At 36.7% G+C, this 27152-nt stretch overlaps 2 protein-coding genes and 1 non-coding gene across 5 annotated transcripts; 2 read left to right on the top strand and 1 right to left on the bottom strand.

Moving 5' to 3' along the window:
* Positions 1-1450: 1450 nt before the first annotated feature.
* LOC122312132 lies at positions 1451-1511 on the top strand. Its single transcript, XR_006243045.1, has one exon. It is a non-coding gene; the product is annotated as a small nucleolar RNA snoR60 (small nucleolar RNA).
* Positions 1512-1608: 97 nt separating this feature from the next.
* LOC122309126 (protein DETOXIFICATION 35-like) lies at positions 1609-5954 on the bottom strand. The gene is made up of 7 exons (XM_043122490.1): positions 5554-5954; positions 4486-5111; positions 3990-4046; positions 3002-3240; positions 2790-2908; positions 2343-2429; positions 1609-1963 (listed from the first exon to the last, which is right to left on the bottom strand). The coding sequence occupies exons 1-7, from the start codon at positions 5794-5796 to the stop codon at positions 1886-1888; spliced, it is 1449 nt and encodes a 482-aa protein (XP_042978424.1). The 5' UTR covers positions 5797-5954; the 3' UTR covers positions 1609-1885.
* A 15682-nt stretch (positions 5955-21636) lies between these two features.
* LOC122311686 lies at positions 21637-24036 on the top strand. 3 transcript variants are annotated; one of them, XM_043126321.1, is made up of 5 exons: positions 21637-21767; positions 22708-22799; positions 22906-23370; positions 23478-23533; positions 23639-24036. In XM_043126321.1, exons 2-5 carry the CDS (start codon positions 22742-22744, stop codon positions 23894-23896), a joined length of 837 nt encoding a protein of 278 aa, XP_042982255.1. In that variant the 5' UTR covers positions 21637-21767; positions 22708-22741; the 3' UTR covers positions 23897-24036. The 3 variants fall into 3 exon arrangements, with proteins under 3 accessions (XP_042982255.1, XP_042982254.1, XP_042982256.1); XM_043126320.1 differs by having other exon boundaries at positions 22906-23388; XM_043126322.1 differs by having other exon boundaries at positions 22881-23388.
* The last annotated feature ends 3116 nt before the right edge of the window (positions 24037-27152 follow it).

The following is a 27152-nucleotide window of genomic DNA, read 5'->3' as shown; positions in this document are numbered from 1 at the left end:
TATGACAAAATTTTAATTTTTAACGCGCAAGTAAACAACCAGAGCATAAAAACCGAGTGTGTAACGACAAATCAAAGCATATGTGATTTAAGGAAGGAATGAAAGGTCAGATCTCAAGGAGAAGCTTATGGCCAATCCTATAAGAGGCATTTTTAGGCATCGATGCATGCGGATTCAACTTGACTTTCGGTGAGCAGCCTTGCCTCCCAGTTACTCATGCACACATGCTAGGCCTTCCTCATATAAAGACCCACAACTTCCAAAGCCAGATCAGATCCTTCAGCCCAGGCCTTCTAAACCGGCCTGGCCATTTTCTCTTTGCCAGCTCCCTGATATCCGCACTTTTGCTACATCCAAGCCCATATTCGTTCTGGAGCTTCGCTATGTCATCCCCTAACTCAATCCCCACAAAAGTGAAGTTCGATTCCATAAAGAAAGCTCTTTATGGATTGTGGAATGTAGTCCAGATAGAATAATTGAATTATTAGGCACTTTCGTCCTATGCTAAGTTGAAGCGTCGCCGACTAAGCTTGTTACTCATCGAACGTATCCCATGCGGCCTCCCACAACCACGGCTTTTCCGCTACATATTGAAAGCATTTCCTGAACCCATTCATCTACAATGCTCGCTTTGTCTGTGACGGTCGTTTCTATGGTTTTCCCAGCAAAGTCGAGCGTGTATTTGGAGGTGATGGGATTGAAAGTTATGGTGGAATTGCTGTAATTAGATGTAAACATTGCTATTTGATAATTGGTGAGATATGAATTTTTTCCGCCGAGCTTGGTTTGAAAAATATGCAGAACAAATGGGTATATTTATAGAGTCGAAATCGACGTCACTCTCACTCAAAACAAAAAAATAAAAAATAAAAAGAAAGGTTGCTTCCTAGAATATGGATTGCTTGAGGCTTCTCTATTGGAATATGTTTTAACTTTTACTTGAGGCTTTTTAACTTATTCAATTGGTCTGCTCACATTTAAAATGGGAGACACGGTGGAACCAGTGCATTTGAAGTGGTTGCATCATTAGTGCATTTGAAATGCCCTGGGACATCTTGCAGCAAATGTTTTTTTTACCTCTTTTCGTCGAGGTCCTTTCTGCAACTCCTCTTAAATTACATGAAAAATTTATCTCTTGAGAATTTTTGTGCTTCTAGGAAACATTTAGTTGTGTGGCTTAATGCAAAATTATTTTCTGAAGATGAAACTTATTTCACATGGGTTTTATATTTTTAATTCACTTGTTGCTACTCCTAAATTATACATGTAGTTAAGTTAATTTCTTCCCTTTATAATAAATTTTTTATTTGCTTGTATAAAAACTTGATTGTTTTTGGAACTCTCTAAATTATTATATACACTTTTGGACTTGGGATTTGTAACCTTCACGTGTGTTTTCGTTAGATGAAATATTTTAATTTGTTACGTTTTGTATCTCGTTTTATATCTTGACCATATGATGAATTAACTCGGATTCCCCTTCAAGACACAATGGGCAAGTTCTTGCTGTTAACAAATTTGAATCAGGAACAATTGGATTACATTCACCCGACATATACAAAGTACACAGAGAGAGAGAGAGAGAGAGAGAGAGAGAGAGAGGGCTTATTATTATGGAATTTAATTTCGAGCTTAATTAATAGGAGGATAGTACTCAAAACCCTGACGTAAAATGTCAAACTCCTAACCGGAATATGATGGATGATATGTACATCTAACTTTGAGCTCAAAATTGCGGCTCATATGAAAGCCATCGTATTATCATAAAGAAATGCAAAAGTGACGACCCAAATTGAATGAATGGCATGCAATTTTGGGGTCACTTGAGGCACCGAAAATTATTTCGGTAGTAATGAGTAGACAATTTTATATATAATAAGCAAGTTCACACATTATCAGGTATCATGTCGGTTTTGATATCTTGGCCACCCCACTTCTGCATGCGTTCCGTGGTTTGTTCAACCTGCAAGTGATTTAATAATAAATATCATCACTCTCTACTTTTAAACCTCTCTTAAGCAAGAGTTATGGTGTCTTAAGTGTGTGTGTGTGTGTGGACCCATGAGAATCAGCACCATCTAAATGTCTCCTACCTTTTGGAATTTTAAATATCATAGGTAAACTACTCTTTTTCTGAACCATCATATGGTTTGTACTTTGTTTTTTAGCTTTGATAAAATTCCCATAATTAAACGTCCCCGTTAGTTATTAGAAGTTCAAAACCATCAGAAAAGTTGCTAAAGATAACACAACTGCAAGAGGTAGAAACTGCAATGAAACCCTTACCACCAAGCAAGCATAACTAAAGCTCAAATGACTAAAGCTTAAGAAATTTCGGTTACCTCCTTGTTCCAGTTAGTTTTATACAGTACAAGCAAGAGTAGCAAAGTCTGTAGAGCAGTTCCGCATATCATGCCGCCCCAAAGTCCCTACAATAGTGAAAATGAGAACTGGTAAGACTAATAGGCGAGAAAACAATATTTTAACATCGGAAGTAAATATTTTTTCTTTCTTTCTAGCCCTTGTTTCTGGGTGATGGTTCGGTATTAGTGAAGACAGATTTCGAACCAGGCATCCAACAATCAATGGGCAAAGATAAAAATCAAAAGTGTTGCTGAAAGATTACACTCGAAACTTGCAGATGTGATGAAAAGATAAAGGATCAAGTTAAGGCTCTCATTTTCTTCAAGAGACATTGATGAAGTTTAGATTGAGGTGGCATTGACACCAAAGCTTTAACAATGAAAAATTTCTTGGTATTGTATGCAAGTGGAATTGATAAATTTTACCATCACTCCCAATTTTGCTGTGTAACCAAGAAGGAATCCAAGTGGAAGCCCAAAAACATAATAACTACCCAAGTTGATATAAGCCACCAATGCTTGCCAACCACCTCCAACAGCAACGCCTGCAAGAATGATTCAGAATATATTGAAGGGGCAGAAGTGAGAAGCATATTATACAATATAGATAAAGAAGAAGAAGCCAAATAATATGAGACCTGAAATTACAGGTTGAACACTGTTAAGAACCATGGTCACGCCAAGAAGGAATGCCAAACGAGAGACAGCTCTTTGTAAATCTTCGCTGCTTGTGAAAATGACGGCAAAATAATCTTTAGTTATTAGGATCACGACCATGAAAAAAATCCCAATGAGTAGAGACTGAAGTACTGTCACATAAACAGAGTATTTTGCAGCTCTTGGATGCCCCAGTCCAAGTTCATTGGAAACTCGAACACTGCAAATCGGGAAGAAAAGAGAATCAACTATGGAGTAGCAACGAATCGAACATAGAGCAGATGCCAGTACCTATTTCAATATTACATAAAATAATGAAAACAGAAAACTTAAAGAGACAAGCACAAACACATATATACTTTACAAGATGCTAGTGATCCACGTAATTTGTCAACCTACACAACAAGTGCAAACTTTCCACAAACCACGGTACAAAACTCTTTAGTGTTCCACCATCTCTATGTCAGTAAGCAACTTTTTTGGCCACGTTGCCACAATTCTCTGAATTTATTAATAGAATCCTCACATTATCAATAAGCGATTCAACAGCAATACATTATACAACATCATAGTGTTCTTCAATTATTACTTATTTTTATCCATACGTAATTAGGTGTTTGGAGTGTTACCAAAAAATGATACAAAAAGAAGAGAAAAGAATCCACTTCGCACCCTCAAATTTACTAAAACTGATATATTACACACTTTAACTATTAAAAAACAAAAAAAAACAAAATGTTGCAATGCGTACCCTCCGTTAGATCTAATTATCAAAATTGTGTGCATCACATATCTTCATTCATCTTAAGGGACATAATCAGATTGGATATTCTTTGTTAGTTTTTTTAACTTACAGAGTTAAACGTTTTAGTTTTTATAGTTTGGTGCGAAAAGTAAGACATCTGGTAGTTGAAGGGGACAAAAAAAGTATATTTTCCCTAAAAAGAATTCAGAGTTTCGGTGATGTACCTTATAGCTGCATTTATTCCAATGAACAGCATGGCTTCCCACCCGTTGAAATTCATGCTGGAATACGAAATATAATGATGAGTAAAAGGAACATATTTAGAGGTGCATGTTCTTAACTATTCCCGCTATCAATGGTCTGTATTTGATCTAGGATAATGTTACCCCATGCACCAATTCCATAGAAATACATGGGAGAATAACTTCTTTAATCGATATAAAACAGAACAACTTCTCTAAACCTCCCTTTTCTTACCACATCAAGAGATAATACACACTCATGTCACGTGGCCTTTCATGATTGCATAAGCCCATGATTTCGAATAAGGTGTTTTTCTTTGTAAGTTCGTTCATGATTTAAAATAATACAACTATCCATGATGAGATTGATAATCCTTCGGAAAACAGAACAAGCAATTTGGCTATGAAGCTGCATATAGGTGTTTAGCGATATTATTTGTAATTCGATACCAAAAGCAAGTGTTTGTTGTGGTCTTACCAAATAGAGAGGGAACCGACAGCAATCACAGCATTATCAAGGTGACCGGTAAGAATTATTATGCTCATCATATACCAAATTTCTAGGCAAAGCATCACTGCCGATGCAAGTGAGAGCCTAACAAAGGCCCAAATGTCTTTGAAAGCCAACCAAGACAATCCATTCCACCCTTCGTTGCACCAAAATACAACATAGACAACCTGAGCCACGGCGATCTCCCAACCTGTGATGTCCAGTGCAATGGCTGCACCAGTTACCCCCCAACCGAATACATATATGAAAAGACCAAGCATCCCCAAGTGTATTATTAGAGCCACGAACCCGATCCATGCAAGCACACTAACCTTGCTCTGGGCCTGAAGGAACTTTTGCGTTGGGAAATTGAAGGCAAATGAGAATAACTGGGGAATGATTAAAACAGTGAATTTTCCAGCAAGATCAGCTATGTCATCTTCTTGTCCTAGGAACTTTAGAATCGGGGTAGCAAATACGTAAATCGGCAAGATAACAATACAGGAGACCCAGAGGATAATCCAGGATCGTTGCATGTAAATACCGAGCAAGTAGATTTGTCCGGCACCAAAAGCTTGACCACAAAGCGTCTCCAGGGCACTCCCCATACCAAGCTACACACAATTTTGGGACAAACAATAAAAGTCACATTAATGTTGATAAATGAGATATGAGTTACGATGAATGGATGTGTCAGATACATTTATGTGTACGTATGTATTTATTATATTCCGGATAAGTAAGAAATTTTATACCCATGACTTGCTTATAAAATTCATATTCCAGCTATAGCTTGAATTTCCCTAATCTTGAAACAACCACCAGAAAAGAAGTAACCCATTATGGAAACCAGTTTCGTCATCAACAACTTTGCATTGTTTCCAAAGAGAGAAGGAAAAAAAAAAACTTCGCATTGTTATCCGCTGGTTCATGTCAGAGAAATTACGAGAAAAACAAGATCCAACTTGGAAACTGACTCAAGCCCTCCTAATCTCAAATTGAAATGAACAAGAACATATAGCACATGATGAGATCATAATATAGAGAGGTCGGTACCATGAAGCCGAAAGAGAAGGTGCCGATGACAGAGAGAGCGATAGCTACGGCGGAGAGCTCCACTTCCCCGATGTGGCCGACAAAGATGTTGGTGACCGAGTTGGTGCCATAGAGGCACAGAATGTTGAAGGCAATGGGCCCCGCTATCTTCCATAACTTGGACGTCTCTTTCCAGAAGACCCGCCTCGCCTCCCCCACGCTTCTCACAGGCGGGTAGTCGCCGTCGATCAATGGCGTGTCCATAGAGCAGGTTGTGTTGGAGTTAGCGATGAAGCGAGTTTCTGGACTGTGAGAGGAGTCGTTGGCGTATTAAAAGAGACGAGAAGTTGGTTTGGCTTTGGTTTTGATTTGGAAACTGGACGAAGTACATGAAGTTGAATAGTAGTTGCGCAATTCATGGGGCAGATTTTATGCAAATCTTTAGTTCTTTTGGTTACCCCTTCTCTCCTAACGAGTTTGGAATAAAAAACAAATTTCATTCTTCAAAGAAATAATATATTTTATCAAAATCTTTGTAATTTAATTTTTCTTTGAAAAGTAGGTTTATTTGTATGGGAAGTGGGGAGGAGATTAGGCATGGAAAATGCTATGCGTCCGCTCCTGCGGGAGTTACTGTTGCACATTTTTTATTTTTTTTTTACTTAATGATTAAGAAAATATTTTTAAATGATGTTGTGATTTTTTGAACATGTTGGGCGAAGATGTATTGTTCTACATAGTAAATAATTAGGTCCACCATATGCACAAATTAGATGCATGAAAAAGGCGGGTCGGTACCAAGATTTGCTAGCTAGCTGCATGCATCTTATACTAGTCTAGCTAGTTGTCCATTTCATTTATTTAGATCACTAGATCATGGTTTTAAATATAAAACGTACGTTATGCAATCATTGTTTGTGTGTGTGTATATATATATATATATATATGTTGAGGGAGGGCTAGCTGTTTCTCGTTCTCTAGCTAGAATGCTAGTAGTAGTAGCAGCAGTGTATAATTCAGCTAGAGGCTGCCCGCCCACCATAATCCAACCTAACCAATTCTCTTGGTGACTTCTCATTTTTTTTTGGTATGATGGTCAGCTTTGCTCGATCTTCTGAAAAATGCATGCCTTCCAACACTATTATGAATTTTCAAATGGAATATATTATACGTGTACATCTTAAAATTGTATCCATTACTATCCTAATATATATTTGCAAAGTTCTTTTAAATATATATAAATATAAGTTTTCGTAACAATATATCAGATCATATTATTGAATTTGACTACAAAGCATATTATATAACACTCGAGTCCAGCGTCAAGCCCGCATTTCAATTTTTTTTTTTTTATATTAATATGTATGAAAATCTCACTTGGAATCTAACAAATAATTTGGAATAGGCTAAGGGCTCAAAAATTTATTTTGGCAGAGTATGGATTTTATTGAGTTTGATAATTAAGTTAAAATCTTTGTAATGGACTAAGTGCGAATTTGTCTGAAAATTTTATGGGACAAATTGTATTATTTTTAGAATTTGAGTCAACACCCATCACCATCACCAACATGCCAGTACAATAGGTTTTGAGGCCGCCTAAGGCAAGAAGTTAAAATGAGGCATTTTTTTTTGCATCAAACTAAACTAAGTTTTATCTAATTATATTTTTATATAAAAATCATTATATTCTTCTCTCTTTTTTTTTTTTTTTTAAGTTTTCCATATACATATGCATATTTTCTATTAGACATATTTTATAGTAAAAAAAATAATATCCATTATATAAATTCTACTATGCTTATGAATATTTTAGAATAAAATAAATATTAACATAAAATAATTGAACTTGATTTAGCAAATGGGCTTCACTTTAATATAACAAATGAACTCCACTTATATATAAAATTGTTAATCTACATAATAAAATAAAATATATTAATATTAATATTCAAAATTAAAGAAATAAATTAACATTAGAGAAATTGGGAAAAAAAAAACAAAATTTGGAAAAAAAAAAGTCAAGGTATACATGGCCCATGGGCCATGTGAATTCAATTATGAAACCTTATGTTGAAGTGTTGAAGAAGAAGACAGAAGAAAAAAAAAAAAAAAAAAAAGATGTTCTAGACTCTAGAGACAAGAAGATAAACGTGGCTATTTTATTACCACAAAATTTTGTTGTATGGTATATATATAAACAAAATTTTTGGCATTAGTTTACCTTTGTTGACCATCTAGCATATCAGAGATGCCGCTCAACATATGCCAGTGCGATGCAGCAATGAGAGAGACTGCCAGTGCCATACAAGTAAGATAGATGTAAGAGAGTTCGAGATTACAAACTAGAGTCTAGAGTACAAGAGAGAGATAAAATAGAATTTGTAAATTTCAGGTATAAAAAGAGAGTTCTTAGATGTTCTGAAATTTTTTTGGCAAATAGATTGCAACGGGTTTTTTTTTTTAAATTTATTGTGACTTTTGGCTTTCTCAAGTGAAGCTACAGAATTTATCTAAAACATGTTAATGTCTTTTTTTTTTTTTTCTTTAAAACCATGGAGTTGAGAATTGATTTTTTATTTTTCAATTTTCAAGGTTAACCTCGTTTAGTTTAGATAAAAATTAATAATTAACATTTTAGTAATTTTTAGGCCTTTTTATGATGTGGGGCCTTAGGCAACCGTCTAACTTGCCTTATGGATCAATCGGCCCTGATCACCAAAACCCGAGTAACCATCTGCCTAAGCTCCACCACTACCGCTGGTCTACACTCAACCACCATAGCCTAGCCTTGAAACCACCTTGTAAGAGAGCCAACAACCACTCGCAACAATACGGTAAGCCCTTTTTTCATGCCCAAAAATAGAGCAACCCATGTCCACGCCAATAGCCCCAGTTCTTCCACACATCAACTGCACGAGCCCCTGTTTGTACTCCTCATAACAAAGCCAACCATTGCCAACGACGAAAGCTACCACCCACTGCCTCGATTGCTCAACATTGCGCCATAAGCCGCTATCTCTTCTCTGTTTCTCTCCCTCTCACATCTCTCTCTCTCTCTCACACACACATTTTGTGTTCTTCCTCCTTGGAATGACAAGCCAATACTTTGTCATAGTCCACGCCTTCAACACCGTAGCACGCCTTTCTTCTCTCTGTGTTCCTTGATCTCAGTGAGTCTTCGTCGCATAGCCTTGTGTCTCTCTAGTAAACGTTTATCCATTACAAACTGAAAGTTGGCTTTTGCCTTTTATGTAAAGCACAACATACCTTTAAAGTTATTACAAAAATGCCTATTATTATGTTCATACTCTGGTGAATTTTCTATTTCTTCACAAAGATGGGGTGTCTTTAGTAACCATTGGTGTAACATTATTTACCAAAAAAATTACCATCAAAGCCCTTTGGTCATGTGATTATCCGTAAAGCAACCCAAGTAATTTTTTAAATGTTTTTTCATTATTGCCTTAATAGGTAAGCCTTGGCAGAATACTTGTTTACTGGGGTTGGACTTGACTTTTAAAATTGGATGTGTATCTTGAATTGGGCTTGTTGATAAATAGACTTGTGATTGAGCTGAAATTATGTTAAGTGAAAATTAAGTGGAGATGCATTTTACATGAGCTTAGTTTTAATTGAATAAACGTGTAGCCATACATTTTATTTTGTAGAAATATTTTAGAGTTTAATGTATTAGTCAAAAAGTTAGTTAGATATCGATAAAGTTGGGAAGTGATGATATTTTAGAGTTGTGAGGATTTTAGAATTTTTGGAAAAATAGGTTATTTTAGTGTTTCAGGCTTAAATATCATAATACATGTCTAATTAGAAAATTAAGTAAGTTTCGTGTTTATTTTATAGATGACGATTTATATTTGTTTGGCACTGTTTTGGAAAAATTTAGAAAAGATAAAAAGTCAGGGTAAGCAGAATTCATATGTTATACTTTGCATAAAAAGAATGGACTCAAGTTATTTTTGGAAAATATGCATGTTTTGTTATGAAACAAAAAATTTGGAAACCATCTCGAACATTTTATATGCATTACTCATGAAATCCATTTAAGAAGAAAAAATATTTTCTGTCATGACTGATGTAGACATAAGCTATTTTTTATATTCTATTTCTGAACTTTGCAAAGGCAGCGAATATGAAAATTTGTGCATAATTATATGAAAATGATTTGAGTCAGTTGTGTTTTGAATATGTTATGTGCTCTGGTATGATATAATGTATGGGTGGCAAATCGTGTTCATGTTGTGTATATTATATAATATGGGTCAACCAAAACACGACCTGTTAAACTTAATAAGTCAAATTTCTAAATCTTAATACGACCCATTAAAATAACAGGTTGGCACAACACGACCATTTTTGACCCATTTTGAATTAATTAAAAATATATCGACATAGCATGACCTGTTTCAACATATTTATATAAATGAGTTGAATTGACTCGAATAATCCATTTGACCTAATTAACATAATTTCATATAAAATTTAAAATCACAATATCTTGCAAAAATATAAAACTAATTACATAAGTCTAAAATTACAATTCAAATATTAAAAATACCAAAATTACAATCTATAGAAAGTGTGGGAGGCAGCGTAACTTGTGAGAAATGACTCAACTGAGAACTAAAAGAGAGATTCAATATATTTGAAGATGAATGTGAGATTGTGATGGAGTCTGACATAGAGTGTGGTGGGAGTAGGGTTTTTTAGTTTTTAGGTATAAAGGTAAAAATGCAAATTTAACTTTCTTAATGAGTCATAACGAGTTAACCCGTTAGTGATCCGTTAAGCAATCGTGTATTAACGGATCAACCTGTTTTGACCCGAATCTGTTAAAGCTAAACTTAGTTTTTATCATGTTGTATTCGTGTTGGATTAACTGATTGTGTCAAATATGATGTGATCTCTAAAACCTCTAGCATGAAATTCTATTTTTATTATGTTCTGACCTCCTCACGAGTGTAAAATTGTAGCTTATATTTGGGCTGGTACTAACTTTTCTATTTCTTGTACACTTACTTTGGAAGCAAAGTAGTTTTCTGCATGGTTTTTCCTGTATGCGCAGTCAAGATTTTGAGAATGAATAAGGGAAAGATTTCACATTATGTTTTTGCTCGGTTGGCCATTGAGGTTTGTACAACCCTACCATAGGGGTTAAACATAGAATCCTATTCTGAAGTGATGTTTCAGTTATGCTATGCCAAAGAACTTTTGATTAAGAATATTTATGAACCTTTTATTTTTTATTTTTTATAACATGTTCTAATTCTGTATTTTGAAACTAAAAGTATTTTGTTCCTCATTCAAAACTTTGTAAATGCTCATATTTACATACTAGTATATTCTTACCTTATTGAGTTGTTGATAACTCACTCCTTATTTTTATAATATTTTTTAGATAATTTTGATGATTCAGCTGGAAATCAAGAGTATGAAGTATTAGCAAAATTTGATGATTATAGATGAATAAATGCGAAAGGGTACAAAAAAATTATTGGAGAGTCCTTTTAAGTAGATTTATTATCTTCTATTATTTTGGATATAATGAGACATGGATATTTCTGAGTCTTTATAGAGATTTTAGTTTGTTATGTTGAGATATTTCTTTGGTGTCTTTGTAGATGAACATATATATTTATGTTGAACGGATAAATATATATTTTATAGAGTGTTTAGAATATATATAATTATGTTATGCGAGATTATAAAAGGTGATAAGAGCTAATTCCCTGAAATTCCAATGTTGGGGCGTTACATGTTAGCCCTTGTCCTTTCAAGGATAATATATAAGTAATCTTAATAAATCTTAATAATATTTGATATTTTTATAATATTTTCTAAGATCAGCACGTGTCACATTAGAATCACATCTAATATGTGGCTGTGTGTAGAAAATAGCCTTTTGAATAAAAAGTTTCTAAAATATTTTAGAACAAAAGGATCAAAAAGAAATTTGAATAATTTTTGTAAGATTTTCTTGAACCTTATTCATTATTTTCGGCTTCAATATCTAAAGGTGGTCATATTAAGATGATAGATGCTAAGATTCAAAACTGAATGTGAATGCATTAGTAAATTTAAAAAAATGATGAATCTTTCAAATTTAACAGGTGATTGATATGTTTAAAATTTGGCGTTGAATTTGAAAATAAGGAATAGGATTTGAGGAAATTCAACCTGTAAAAACAAAAATACAATTAGAAATTAAAAAAAAAAGGAGAAGAAACTAATCGAATATGCACGATGAAGATTTATGAATGAATTTTTATTAATTGACTACTTATCAATGGTCTACTATTTACTTTATAGATATGGCTAAAAAGAAAAAAAAATTGAAAACTGATTGTTAATGTCGCAAAATCGCACAACAGGCCAGAAAGGGAGAAAGAATCATTCTCAGTCTGCTATGATGATTTAGACCTCGATCGATGTAGTATGAAGCCTCCGGTAGTGATTCAGTGCGGCTGTATGGTGTCCATGCGTACATCCATAACAGTAAACATGAAATAAATACAGGAAAAATAAAAGAGACGAAGACACACAAATTTGTCTGGTTCGGCATAATGCCTACATCTACAGGGGTTTAGATAGGGGAGAATCCATTATAATATAGTTGTTTTACATTTTCTCATGGTCTCTCATCTTTGCTGTACAATGAAATTAGAGATCTATTTTTTGAACGAGACCTAATTAGCGGTGCTCTCATCACAAGATTGAAAAAACTGAATGAAAAGTCAAAGTAGAAGTTTGAAAGAAGTCTCGAAGCCCAAGCCCCTCTAAAGTTGTCTAGTCCATTTCTTTTATCCTCTGTCCATCCTTCATTTATGTCACATCACCTCTCATTTATGTCTCATCTTTTCTTTTTCTCCTGACACCCTACCACTCTTTATTCTCCCGGCTTTTTGTCTCCTCATTTCCTCTCTCTTCGATCCCTCTAGATAAGACCCCTAACATTGGGCTGGTTTTGAAAAGCCACTTTGGGATTGAGATATTTTATCCTCTCTACCGATGAACTGGATCGATCTGGTACCCGTTCTTATTTAGCAAAATTGGTTAAAAATCGATTCAGTTCCCGTTTTAGTTTTTAGAATACCGGTTCGAACCGAACTGACTGGTACATATATATTATTTTTAATTTTATATTATATTATATATTATATTCTAAATTACTAATTAATATAACATAAAATTTTAAAATTTTATTATTCATGTATATTAACCTTATAATATTTGATATAACATAACATTAATCTTAGAAATTTTAAAATAACATTTGATTATGATATAACATATAAATTTTAATTTTGTAACATAAAATTAATATAACATAAAATGAGGTTATGAGTCAACCATTTGCTAAAGTTTTGTTGGAGTATCATTTTATTTATACATAAAATTGAAAAAATTGGATTGGATTGAAACCTTAAAAACTGGAAACTCCATGTTAGGCAATGAATCGGTTCGGTATCGGTTCATAAATTTATAAAATCTATGTATACTGGTTTAGTTATGTTCAAAATTGGACCAAATCGAATCGGTTATACTCCTAATATAAGACCCTTAAATAAAAATTCTATTTGGAATTGGTGTGCACACTCTCTATTTTATTGATATGGTAGGACTCAATTTATAAGGGATTTTAATTTCAGATCTTTCTGATTAATAAAATCTTGACATATCAATAAATTGCAAGGTGTGATTTACCCACACCAATTCCAAATAGAACTGGCTTCTAAATAAAATCTTTTAGAGTCTCATCTCATTTTTTCTTTGAGAAACCAAGGTGGTGTGAGGTTGCTACGTATGAGTAGTACTTTCTAAATGTAGATATCAGTGAGAGTTTGGAAACAATGGAGGGGATTGAAGAACTATAGGATCATTTATAACTTATAGAAGGGAAGATGTGTCGATTGAGATAAAAGAAGAAGTATTGGAGGATAGTCAAAACAAAGGAGACTGTTGTTTGATAGGGAAGGTTTGCACTGATTGTTCGATAGGAAGGGCAACTTTGGAAACCACTACGGCAAAAATATGGCAATTGAGTAAGCCGGCAAAGTTCCATGAATTTGGACCGAATATCTTCGTCATCAATTTTGCCCCACATGCCGACAAATAAAGAATTAAGGAAGGGAGAATATGGTTTTTTGATAATAATTTCTTTGTCATTAAGCCTTTCAATGGATTTACACAACCTAGGAAGATGAACTTCAATCATGCTTCTTTGTGGATACAAATGTATAATCTACCCTTGACTTGAATGAATAAATATTGTGGAGACAAAACTAGTAATTCGATTGGAAAAGTGGTGGAGGTGGATGTGGAAGATGATGGAGTGGGTTGGGGCAAGTTCTTAAGGGTGAAGATTATGATTGATCTCACAAAACCGATAACTAGGGGCAGATCAATTACAATGAATGGATAGAAGCTCTGGGTCCCTTTGAAGTATGAGAAATTACAAGAGTTTGTTTTTAGTGTAGTTATATTGTTCATGAGAAGAAGAATTTCCAGCCAACAGATAATAATAGTACTTCAATGAATCAATTTGAGCCATGGTTGAGAGCAAAAGTCCCAAGGAGAAGGCGTGCAGTTGATCCCATTACAAAAACCAGTAGATAAAAAGATAAAAGCATGTCTAAACTATGGTAATTGGAGAAAAAGAGATTCTGGTGACCGGAATATCATCGGACATGACCAAACAATGGAAATGGGTTTGGAAATAGCAAAGAAATATGGAGAAGGCGGAGATCAGGGTGGAAATTCTAGAAAAGATATAGAGAATATGGTAAGCGATGAAATCCTAAAGATTGTAACTAATAAGGAGAATCATGGTAGTAATAAAAGGGAAGAATGAATCACAACTTTTTCAAAATGCAGTTATGATGGATGATGAGATTTCTGTAGGTATTAATGAAGAAAATAGAATGGGCCTTTTAGACTTACAGAATTGTGGTTTGGGTTTTTTTCATAATGTGCTATCTTAAGTAAAGGTCGAAGTCTTAAGTCCAATCCTCTTTGAACAAAAGCAAGTCCCTTTGCTAAGTCATGACTTAGTGGAAAACAATATATCTTCCCTCTAGAAACAGAGTTATATGGTGAATATAGAACAAGACCAATAGAGGCAGCAACAGAAGTTGGGTTGTAGTGCTAAACGAAATTGGAAGAGGCGCACACATGATCCAAGTACGGGTTCTAGAGTTTCAATACATTCTCCCTACAAAAACAGAAGTCGAGGAGGTGAGTATAATTTGAGTTCTCAGATTGGAGTAGTTAAGAAGAATAAATTAGGGGAGAACAATAGTGGTGATGTTGCACAGGGTCTTTGTCCTCCATTTTGTGACGCCCCCAAATCCCCACGCACGAATACGGAAAAATCGAGACGTCCGGATGATGACATCACGGGTCACCACCCTATCGACGAGTGCCAAGTGTGTGTATAAGCAACAAATGTGCACGAAGAAATACGTAGCGGATAACGAAAGTCATAACTAAGTACCGAAATTTTTCTTGTTTAATACAAAACTGTTCAAAACTTATATATTAAAATATTACAAGATACAAATATTATTCAAAGCAATAACAAGATTTTAACTTCAACTCAGACCTCCGGCGGAGCCGCATCCTCAGGCTCAGCCTCCCCCTCCTCTTCGATCCCTGCATCAAAATCTACGGTACCAAAAATGGTACCGCAGGTAAGTAAAATCTAAACACCACTAGATAAAAACATAATAAACTCCACAATATGCATGAAAGAATGCAAATGCTCACATTCCATAAAATCACATTTTTTTCCACGCACCCCAAAATCCTACTTGGCCCCAAAAACGTATTCCTCACCAACTCATGCCAAAAGTCTCATTTGGCCTAAAACATATCCTTAAACATAACCTCACCATTATCCCCAATAATGGCCCAAAAATCAGACCGTCAGAGCACTGTAGGAGGGAATCACAAGCGGGACTCTACCACCATCCCTGCTCACTACCGTCCCTATGCGAGCACCGTAGGCGAGAATCACAGGCAGGACTCTACCACCATCCCTGCTCACCACCGTCCTTACGAGAGCACTGTAGGCGGGAATCACATGCGGGACTCTACCACTATCCCTGCTCACCACCGTCCCTACGCGAGCACCGTAGGCGGGAATCACAGGCGGGATTCTACCACCGTCCCTGCTTATCACCATCCCTATGCGTGCCTCTGACTCAAACCAATCAGTCCAACCGTTCACATATACCATAAATCATTTCTCGCTTACCAGCACAGCTTTCATTTTTCAAACACATGTACATGCATGCAACTACACGAAAAACTCAGTTTTTCCTTTTTAAACATGAACATGCGTGCACTATACAAAGCAAACATCAAGGTACAAATATCTTAAACAAATAACAACATCAACCAAACAACTCCGTCCTCAATCTATCCGACCCCCGAACTCCTCAGACTCAGTTCGGAATCAACCAACCAGCAATCAAATAAATATTGTAAGAGCAAAATATATTTAAATCTAAAAGTAAAGTTTAGAAAATACTTACAGCGCTATATGGTATTTTTCGAAAGCTTGCAGCGTTGCAAACGGCGGAAGAAAAGCAACGTAACAGTGTAATTTACACCGTTGCCGTGGGTAATAAATTACCCACTTTCAAACGGGGACAAACTAAGACCCGAAATTGATAGGGAATGGTCTTGAGATATTTATGAAACTAAAAGAAATGAGTTTTGGCCGTGGGTGGTGGTGGAAACAGCGGAGGAAGCGGAAAAAGCTCAAATTGGAGTTGAGCTCGTGGGAGCTGCTCCGGCAACAGATCGAGGCCGGAAATGGGAGGTTTAGGTTGGCAAGAGGTGGGGGAAGAAGCTGTGAAGAGATGGTGGCCGGAGGTGGTGCGACGGCGCCGGAATCAGTGAAAAACCGTGTGGCTTGGAGGAGCTCGTGGTGGCTAACGGTGGCTCGAATGGAGGTGAAACTTGGTGGGGATGTTCACCGGTGAGAGGGGAAGAAAACTGAGTGGGTGGTGTAGGCCACGCTGCCAGCGAGCGGCAATTCTGGGCTGCGAAAGCAACCCGCGACAGGGGGAAAAATAGAGCAGGTGCCGTGACTTCCAGGGGTTTGTGGCGGCTAACGGTTGGTCCGATGACTCTAAAAATTGGTGGGGATGATCTCTGGTGGGAGGGAAGAGAATGGTGGGGGTGGTGCACTACACGGCGGTCAGATGGCGGTGCACCGGGCTGACAAACAGGCGGCGACGGAAGGAGAGAAAAGGGGCTGCTGTGCGTACGCGGGAGAGGAGGAAGAAGAAAGAAGAAGAAAAGGAAGAAAAAGAAGGAAAAAGAAAGAAAAATAAAAAAGAAAAAGAAAAAAGAGAAAAGAAAAGAAAAGATAAGGGAAAAGAAATGAGGTCCAGTCCTCACTCTGGAAACCAAATAGATTCGCCGAAAACGATTTTAAAAACCGTAAAACGACTAAATAAATTAAACACAACATCAAAAAAATTAAAAATCAATTAAAATACATTAATTTAAAATAAATAAACCAATATATTAATTAAATTAAAAATAACCCTTCAGTGAAAATACACGCAAAAGCGGGTCATCACACATTTTCTAATTATGAAGCGAGTTTTGAGATGGGACTCACAAAAGGTATATCAGTGGTGACTAGGCTCCAGCCCTGTCGAAAGCAGTGAAAATCTTAAGTTGGAATTCTTATGGGCTTGGGAAGCCACATGGAAATCGTGCCCTCCAAGACCTAGTTAGGAAAGAAGTTCCCATTATTATTATTATTATTTTTGCAAGAAACAAAGTTGGTTGTGAAGAAAGTAGAAAAGTTGAAGTATTCTTTAGGTTTTGAGAATTGTTTGGCAATAGGTAATGTAGGTCCAAGTGGTGATTTGGCATTGTTCTGGAAGAAGGAGATTAGTTTGACTGTTACAAATTTCTCTAAACATCACATTAATGCTTGTGTTAAAGAAGAATGAGGGGAAGGTAGGAAATGGAAGCTTACGAATATTTATGGCTATCTTGATACATCTCACAGGCTTGAGACTTGGAATCTAATTCGTTCCTTTAAGGTTCCAAATAATCAAGCTTGGTTAATGTTCAGAGATTTTAATGAGATTCTAAATAATGCTGAGAAAAATGGTGGCAAAGCTAAGAAGCAGTTGAATGAATTTAGAGATATGGTGAACGATTGTGTAGTGTATGACTTGGGATTTTCTGGAGTAAAACTCACTTGGTGTAATCGATGAGTCACTCACCATAACATTAGTGAGAGGTTGGATCAATATGTTTATGATCTAGAATGGAATGCCCTTTATCCAAATGCTGGTGTGATCCATGACACTATTGCATATTCTGATCATACCCTTATTATCATGTAGTTATAGGGGAATAATTTTAACAGAACTGGGAAGAGGCCCTTTAGACTTGAAGCGATGTGGATGGAATCTGCTGATTGTAAAAAACAAGTAAGGAGGGATGGTTGGCTAGTCTTGGAGTTAACTTGATAGAGAATGTGATTGGAAAAATAACATGTAGCAAAACGTTAGAGGTCTGGAACAGGAGGGTCTTTGAGCGCATCAATAAGAATATTAACCAAAGTAGAAAGAGAATCCAGCTTCTTCAAGTTTCTCATTGTATAAGAATTGATGATTATAAAGAAGCTAGATTTGATTTACAAAAATGGATAGAAAGGGAAGAAATAATGTGGAGGCAATTTAAAGGCACTTTGGCTTCAAGAAGGTGATCAAGACACGATATATTTTCACAATAAAGCATCCCAAGAAAGAAAAAGAACTATATTAGAGGCGTAAGGGATAATGTTGGTCGATGGTAGGAGGAGGAGGGGAGAAATGAGGTGATTATGGAATCTTTCAAAGCCTTATTAACTACAACAAATCAGAGGGGGGATATGGATACTCTTGAAGGTCTAGAAGGAAGAGTTAATGTAGGGATGAACAAGGACCTTATTAACCTTTTTCTATAGAGGACGTTTATACTGCCTTCAAATAGATGAACCCTACAAAAGCTCTTGGACCAGATGATATGACACCTATCTTCTATCAAAAATACTAGAGCATAGTGGGGAAGGATGTCATTACAGTAGTTTTGGAGGCTTTAAACAGAAGTGTGTTTCCAAGATCCATTAATTATACATTAATTTATTTGATTCCTAAGAAAAAGAAACTTGAGTTGGTTGTTGATTTTAGACTTATAAACTTTTGTAATGTCTTTTATAAACTAATTTAAAAAATTCTTGCTAATAGGCTTAAGGAAGTTTTACCTCATGTCATTTCTTATTCTCAAAGTACTTTTATACTGCGTAGGTTCATTACTAATAATGTTTTAGTTACTTATGAAATGATACATTATCTGCACCGCAAGAAAAAAGAAAGAGATGGTTATTATATGTCTCTTAAGCTAGATAATAGTTAAACTTATGATAGAGTTGAGTGAGATTTCTTAGAGGAAATTATGCTAAAGTTGGGTTTTCATGAACATAGGTGGCCTTGATTATGAAGTATGTAAGAATTGTGTCATTCTCTATTTTGAATAATGGTGAGCATAGAGGTTTAATCAAACCTTCTAGAGGATTGAGATAGGGGGATCCTTTATCCCCTTACCTCTTCCTTTTGAGTACTAAAAGCCTCATCAATCTACTACATCAAGCAGAAGTTGCAAAAAAGATTCATGGCGTTAAAATTTGTCAAGGAGCTCCAAGAATTAATTATCTACTTTTTACAGATGATAGCCTTTTGTTCTGCAAAGCTGATATGAAAGAAACAATTCATCATCACAATCTTTTTGGACAACAAGTAAACAGAAGCAAAATAGTTATGATTTTTTAGCAAAAATTTTAGTCCAGTGAAATAGAAGGAGATAATTGATTTTTGGGGAGTTAACAGTATCCAACAATATGATAAATAATACATGAGACTTCCCCCAATGGTTGGAAGGGATAAAAACAAGCTTTCTTCGAGATTGAGCGTAAAGTATGGAAAAAGCTACAAGGTCGGAAGGAAAAACTTCTTTCTCAAGGGGGAAATGAAGTTTGAATCAAAGCTATTACTTTATCCATTCCCCTACTTACTCTATGAGTTGTTTTAAGCTAGCAGGAAATCTTGGCAAGGAATTGGAAAGTTTGATGGCTAGGTTTTGTTGGGGTAAAAAACAAGGTGAGAATAAGATCAATTGGATCAATTGGGATAAAATGTGCGCTGCCAAAGGTGAAGGAGGCATGAAATTCAAAGACATCAAAACTTTCAATATGGCCCTCCTAGCAAAATAGGGATGGAGAATCATGCAGAAAGGATTCTCTTTTGCACATGATTTTTAAAGCTAAATATTTCCGTCATACTAGCTTTATGGATTCAAAATTAGGTGTTGCACCCTCTTATGCCTAGATAGGAATATGTGAAGCTAAAAAGTGAATTTCATATAGAGGTCGATGGAGAGTGGGAAATGACAAATCTATAAACTTATGGAATAATTATTGGATACCTGGCTATAAAAACCTGTTGCAGAATAGAAGTGGTGATGATGGTCAGAATCGATGGTCAAAATCGAGGGGATAAAGTGGAGAGTCTTATTGATGAAGGTACTCGAGAATGGGATGGTGACAAACTTAGAAGCCTTCTTCCACCAGGTGCAGTTACAGAAGTCTTGAAAATCTATCTTGCCCTTGGAGATAGAGATGATAAACGAATATGGGAACCAAAGAGAGGCAAGAGTTTTTCAATTAAAAACGTCTACAGACTTCTCAAAGAGATGGACAAAGGCAATATAAGAGGAGAAAGTTCTAACTTAGTTAAGTAGAAATGGATTTGGAAAGATTTGTGGAGATTATAGATACCTAATAAGGTGAAAGTATTTTCCTGCAAAGCTTGTAAAGATGGCCTACCCTCAAAGCATAATTAGTTGAAGAAAAATATTATTAATAAGGAATGTTGTGTTTTCTATGGTAAGGATAGTGAAGACCTTGTTCATGCATTGCTTGAATGTTCCACTGTGAATGAGATATGGGCTAAATACTTTCCTTTTCTGAAACTTTCTAACAACCACACAAACTTTGCTGATGTAGCGAGACAAGTTAAAGCTAGAGGCAATCGAGAGGACTTGAAATTTTTTTTTCTCATTTCTTAAGGCTTATGGTACAGAAGGAATCAGAAAATGTATGAAAATAAAATTATGACTATGGATTAGGTTGTGGATCATGCTTTGTCTTTACTGAAAACTCATAAGGAAGTCAAGCTTTTGAAGAAGCAGAAATACAAAAACTAGTGTAGCTGAGTTCATCCTAATGAAGGCACTTTTAAACTTGATGTTGATGGAGCAATCTTCCAAGATCAATATAGAGCAGGAGTGGGAGTAGTTTTAAGAGATTACAAAGGGGAGGTAATTATGGCAGCAAGTAAGAAGGAAAATGAAGCATGTGATCCTACTGAAATTGAATTATTGGCAATGTTTAGAGGCTTGCAACTTTGTGTTCACCAATGTATACAAGATCTCATCTTGAAAAGTGACTCACTGCTGATGGTTAATGAAATTAAAGCTGTTGAGATTTCTATGTCATTATAAGAGAACCTCATTATGGAGATAAATGATCAGATGAAGAAGTTTAAAAGCTACAATATACAACATACTGTATATGATGGGAATGAGGCTGTCCATAAGTTTGTAAATTATGCACGACATGTAGATGATATTTGTGTGTGGTGGGGTGCTTACCCAGATTGTATCTCACAAGTCATTTGGTCAGAAAACTCGAAATGAATTATTTTGTTATAAAATAATAATAATAAAATAGAATTTTTATTTTATAAAATATTATTATTATTCTATAATAATAATAAAATAGGAGGGTGTTTTGTTATAAAATAGAATTTTTGTAATAATAATAATAATAATAATAAAATTTTTCTTTCTAAGAAGATATAGAGCGTTTCCCAACTACACGTTCCTTTTTTGGAGACGGGAGGGGGGGGACCTTGTTTCAATGAAGGGTAATAATGTAAAAGCATTAGAATGTTACCGTTGGATTTCCAATTCCCTCCTATATAGGACCGGCCAAATCTGAGTGGATAAGTTCTTAACAACTGCCTTACAAGAAACGGAAGATTCGAAGAAAGAAAAGCAAGAAACTCCAAGGGAGAACTAGTAGGAAATCCATAGTATATCAAGAAAGATCGCCCCTTAGAAACCGTTTTGTGAGTTCTCCATCCAAAGTAAGTCTTTTGTTTTGTTTTTTTTTTTTTTTGGTTATTTTTTTTACCTGACTGAAACTCAGACGTTTTTAAACTGTTTTAATGATTAGGCTGTTTGGTTTCTGCTAAAATGGAAGAAATTAGAAGAGATGAAATCTTTACCTCAGTTGTTTTTTTTTATTTTTAAATTGCTTTAGAAGTAGGCAATAATCAAATCTAAAGACCCAAAGTACCGTGTTCTTTTATCCCTTTCTCGACAACCAGAGTGTAATGGTGAAATCTCCCGAAAAGGGCTTTCGATTGTGAACATCTAGGGATATTGGGGTTTATGCATTAGAGGGTTAGTCACATAGACACACACAATATATTCTTTTTAATTCACACAAAAGCTTTCTTTGCGCGTTCTGATGATTTGGGTTACATGCATTTTCTTTTGCTCAACATCTAGAGTTTCATAGATTTGAAATCAGATTTATAAAAGCAAGAAATAATGTTGCTTTGCTTGCATTCTGACTATTCGAATTACGAGTACTTTTATTTTATGGAGCACTTAGGGTTCCAAAGCCTTTGATTTTGGAAAAATAATGTTCCTTTGTTTCGTTTCCACAAGAAGGTAGGAAAAATAGAAAAAGAGGAAACATTTGAAATAAATCCATGTTACTAGGGTCTTTGATTTTCTTCACTTCAGGACCAAAAAAGAGAGAGGGGGAGGAGGGATAATCTAATCCAACTGAAACTAGCACAAGCAAGCGAAAGACGTTTTTGATCTTTCTCGGAGGGACTTTTTTAGCTTTAATTAACCCTCTCGAGAATGTTACAGGGAAGTCACTTGTATAGGGGTCTGGATGCTGTTTGGCCTTTTCATTTCATAGGCTTATGATAAAATAAATCAGTTAGACCGAGTACTTGTTCTCCTTTTGCATGTGCAGTTTTTCAATCATAGGTTCCAATATTTGACTAGGTATTGACTGGAATTTGGACCACGAAAGTTACGAATGGCAATGCAAGCTGGCAGTCTGATTCAAGATCAGAACTTCAATGCTCGCTACAATGGTACTATACTATTTGTACTTTCTTTGCAAATATGTTTAAATGATTGCTTTCCCTCCACTAATCGCTTGGACTGCTCATTAGTTTAACCTTCTGAAATCTGCGGCAGTTGCTTCTATTGGGGGAAAGAGTAATGTATTGAAAGCACAGAGAAAAGCGGGGCTTGGTGGAAGGAAGTCGCTTGGTGATTTATCGAACTCAGGGAAGCCTGCCCCTTTAAATCAGGCAACAAAAAAGCTAAGTTCCAAAAATCTCGCTTTTATTGATGAAGATTCAGGCGTTTCCAAACAAAGAAATGACACAAACAAAAAGAAAGGCATCTCCAAAGTCTTTGAAACCGTGCAGGCCGGTAACAGGAAAGCTCTTTCTGACATTTCTAACTTTGGAAAAGTACTGAATGAGGCACCAAAGAAGAACCTTAAGATGAAGCTTAGTGCTGTTGCAGAAGAACAACTTCATCAACCCAATGCTATTGCCAAAGAACAATTTCTACACAATCATCATAAGTGCACCAAAGCACAGAGAAAGGCCATGGACGTGGATGAATTTCTGAAGACAATTGGACTAGATAATGGTAATATCGAACTTTCCAGTACGTACCTATAAATGAACATCCCTCCTTAATATGCAATTTGTCCTTTACCTTTTCTTGTTAATTTCTTACTGTTATTATGTGTTTAGCTCATCCCAATTACTTCGCATTTCCTCGTGCACTACCAATGTCAAGTAAAACGAAGGTCAGTTTGCATTTCCTCAAGTCCTTTTTATTTTCCATCCTGGTCTTTAAAGCCTTTCTTCTTGGAGCCTTGAATAAAAATGACGTGTGCAACTCGTGAATTCAGATAGAAAGCCCCCTGAAGAAGTACCATCTTGATTTGGAAGAGATGGCAGAGCAAGTGATTGAAGATGGAGGATCTTCTTGGAAGCATGAGCTATTGCCTTACAATCCCGACTCTCCTCCTTCATGCAAGACCCCAAAATTGTTGACCAGCCACCCAAGTGGCATGACTTGTACATGCACCGTAAGGTGCATTGTCTTGCTAGGCACCATTCGGTGCCTTGTTTCTATTAGGCTCCCACTCCGTATTTTCAGCAGCTGATTGCTGCACCGAAATCAGCAGCTGAAGAGAACTTCTCCTATAAATAGGAGAGTTCTGATCAGCAGAAAGAAGCAGTGGGTGAGTAGAAAAATAGAGAGAAAGAGGGACGTGAGAGAGAGATAGAAATTTGTAGAGTGATTTGTAAATCTCGTACAAATTCTATTAAAGAGGCTCCAGTGGATGTAGGCAATTTGCTGAACTACTTTAAAAATTATTTTGTGTGATTTTCGGATAGGCCGGTGCCACAACAATTGGTATCAGAGCCACTAGGTTATTTTTTTTTTTTGTGGGGTGGAGCTTTTGCTGTGGTAGTGTGGATACGTACAGTCTAAGGAGGTTCTGTTTAGGAGATTGGAAATTTTAAGTGTGTCCATTGTGACCCTCCAACCTTTCCTGGGAACTGACTTAGTGAGGTACTATTCATTTCTATGGTAAAAATTCATCAAGAGCTCTGCTTCAAGCTGTCCGAAAATTCAAATTGGTCAAAATCAATTTTTGACAACTCCAGGGTGTTCCTCGCATTAAGACGAATCCGTTGCCGCAAACGGAATCGAAAACGGAGGTCAGAGGAGCCCACACGCGCCCCCAGAAGATCGGCGCATGCATCTGCTGAAACTCACGCGCCCCCACGCGCTCTAGAGGAGGAAGACGCGCCCTACAGTGTTTCAGTGCGTGAAATCCACGCGCCCACGCGCTCCCACGCGCACACAGTGCTGTAGCGCGTGTGTCATACGCGCCTGCTCGCCCCCACGAGCACTGTGCAGCGCGTGCATCCCACTCGCCAGACAGATCACAACCATCCGTTTTTCAGATCCAATTTCGGCTTGATCTAAGCCATTCGGAGTCGGATTTGAGCAATCAAATAGTGCTTTCCTACTATTTGGATCGTTCCGGACTCATCCGTACGGTTAGAATTTTGAAATTTTGAGTCTAAAATTTCTAAATTCAAATGGAAAGATCTGGAAGGGATAGGAGTTCTGATAATGCCAGTAGCTCCGGGCGTCGGTCCACTGTGTCAAATGCCAAGTGAAGTTGAGAAGTTCGATGGAACAAGCAATTTTGGCATGTGGCAGTGTGAAGTCATGGACGTGTTGATCCAACAAGAGTTGGATATTGCGTTGGGAGGAAAGCCAGATGATATGACTGATCAGGATTGGAAGAAGCTTAATACTCAAGCTTGTAGTACAATCCGATTATGTCTTACCAAAGAACAAAAGTATTTTTTCATGAGAGAGACAAATGCTAAGGTACTTTGGCAGAAATTGGAGGATAAGTTCATGAAGAAGAGCATTGAGAGCCGTTTGCACTTGAAGAAGAAGCTCTTCAGATTCCAATTTCGTGAAGGTATTTCTATGTCTGAACATCTGAATAGTTACAACCAAATTCTTGCTGATTTGTTAAACTTAGATGTTGAAATTGAAGATGAAGATAAAGCTTTACTTTTGTTAAATTCCTTGTCCGATACATATGAGCATCTAATTACTACTCTATTGTATGGGAAGGAAAGTATTAGTTTTGACGATGTATCTAACTCTTTAATTAGCAATGAGTACCAGAGAAAAGATAAACAGGTACACCAAGATACATCAAGTGAAGAGCTAACAGCAAGGGGGAGACCAAAATCAAGGTATCCCGGAAGGAGAAAAGGTTTTCATTCGAAAACCCGGGCCACATCACGTGGTTCATCAGTCGGCAGAAAACTCGCCAGAGACGAGTGTTCCTTTTGTCACAACAAAGGACACTGGAAGAAGGATTGTCCCAACCGGAAGGGACAACAGCAGAATCAACCCACCATAGCCAATGTCGTGGACAGAGATGATGATTCGGATTTTTCCTTGATAAGCTCATCATCCATTTGTCATTCCGATGAATGGATTATGGATTCCGGATGTACCTATCATATGTGTCCCAATCGGGACTGGTTTACTGACTTCACAAAGATCGAGGGTGGAGCAGTACTTATGGGCAATGACAGTGCCTGTAAGACACAGGGAATAGGTAGCATTCGGTTGAAGCTGCACGATGGCAGCATCAAGACTCTAACAGAAGTTCGGTATGTTCCGGACTTGCGGAAGAATCTCATCTCACTGGGATCTCTGGATTCGAAGGGATTCGGAATTGTCATTGAAGACGGAACTCTCAAAGTACTAATGGGAGTTCAGGTGGCAATGAAGGGCTTGAGGCGAGGAAACTTGTACTTCTTGCAAGGAAGTACTGTTGCTGGAAGAGCTTCCACAGGCTGTGAGAAGCTAGATGAGACTGATGATGACACCACCAGTCTTTGGCATATGCGTATGGGACACGCAGGAGAAAAAGCTTTGCAGACACTGGTGAAGCAAGGCTTACTCAAAGGTGCCAAGACTGGTAAACTATCTTTCTGTGAGCACTGTGTATTGGGGAAGCAGAGGCGGATCAAGTTTGGAACCGCAGTACACAATACACAGGGAATTCTTGACTATGTGCACTCCGATGTTTGGGGACCTACCCAAAATGCATCTTTGGGAGGTAAATATTGGTTTGTAACTTTTGTTGATGATTATTCTCGTCGTGTGTGGGTGTATACGATGAAGAATAAAGATGAAGTGCTGAAAATCTTCCTTGATTGAAAGAAAATGGTTGAGACTCAGACCGGCAGAAAGATCAAGCGGCTCAGATCTGATAATGGAGGTGAGTACACTTCAGACCCCTTCATGGAAGTATGTCGGAGAGAGGGAATTGTCAGACACTTCACAGTATGAGGTATACCGCAGCAGAACGGTGTGGCAGAACGAATGAATCGTACTTTATTAGAGAAAGTGCGATGTATGTTGCTGAATGCTGGATTGAGTAAACAATTTTGGGCTGAAGCTGTGACATATGCCTGCCACCTCATCAACCGACTACCTGCAGCTGCCAATGATGGGAAGACACCCATTGAAATGTGGAGAGGTAAACATGCTACTGATTATGACTTTTTACACATTTTCGGATGTCCTGATTACTATCATGCTAAAGAAAGTAAGCTTGATCCTAGAGCCAAGAATTTTAGCCAAGAAAGCAAAATTCTTGGGCTTTAGTATTAGTGTAAAAGGGTACAGACTCTGGTGTATAGAGTCCAAAAAGGTGATCATCAGTAGAGATGTAACATTCAACGAATCTGAGATGCTTAAGTCACATAAGCATAAAGATTCCAATGAAGGCAGCAGTAATGGCGAAACATCAGATGATTCACAGAATGTGGAGTTTATTACTTCAAAGAAGCATGGACAAGATGAGA

This window comes from Carya illinoinensis, chromosome 5 (genome assembly GCF_018687715.1).
Source record: "Carya illinoinensis cultivar Pawnee chromosome 5, C.illinoinensisPawnee_v1, whole genome shotgun sequence".
Taxonomy (NCBI): Eukaryota; Viridiplantae; Streptophyta; class Magnoliopsida; order Fagales; family Juglandaceae; genus Carya; species Carya illinoinensis.
Note: the sequence above shows the minus strand (reverse complement) of the source record. Positions and strands in the feature narration are given on the sequence as shown.

Bases quoted from the DNA above. Each gene is read 5' to 3' on its own strand.
- LOC122309126 (XM_043122490.1), bottom strand. From the start codon at position 5,796: ATGGACACGCCATTGATCGACGGCGACTACCCGCCTGTGAGAAGCGTG. The intron at 2,430-2,789 runs GTAAAATTTATC...TCACTATTGTAG, and splicing joins CAGCAAAATTGGGAGTGATG to GGACTTTGGGGCGGCATGAT. The intron at 1,964-2,342 runs GTAACCGAAATT...AATCACTTGCAG, and splicing joins AAACTAACTGGAACAAGGAG to GTTGAACAAACCACGGAACG.
- LOC122311686 (XM_043126320.1), top strand. From the start codon at position 22,742: ATGGCAATGCAAGCTGGCAGTCTGATTCAAGATCAGAACTTCAATGCT. The intron at 22,800-22,905 runs GTACTATACTAT...AATCTGCGGCAG, and splicing joins CTTCAATGCTCGCTACAATG to TTGCTTCTATTGGGGGAAAG. The intron at 23,534-23,638 runs GTCAGTTTGCAT...TCGTGAATTCAG, and splicing joins CAATGTCAAGTAAAACGAAG to ATAGAAAGCCCCCTGAAGAA.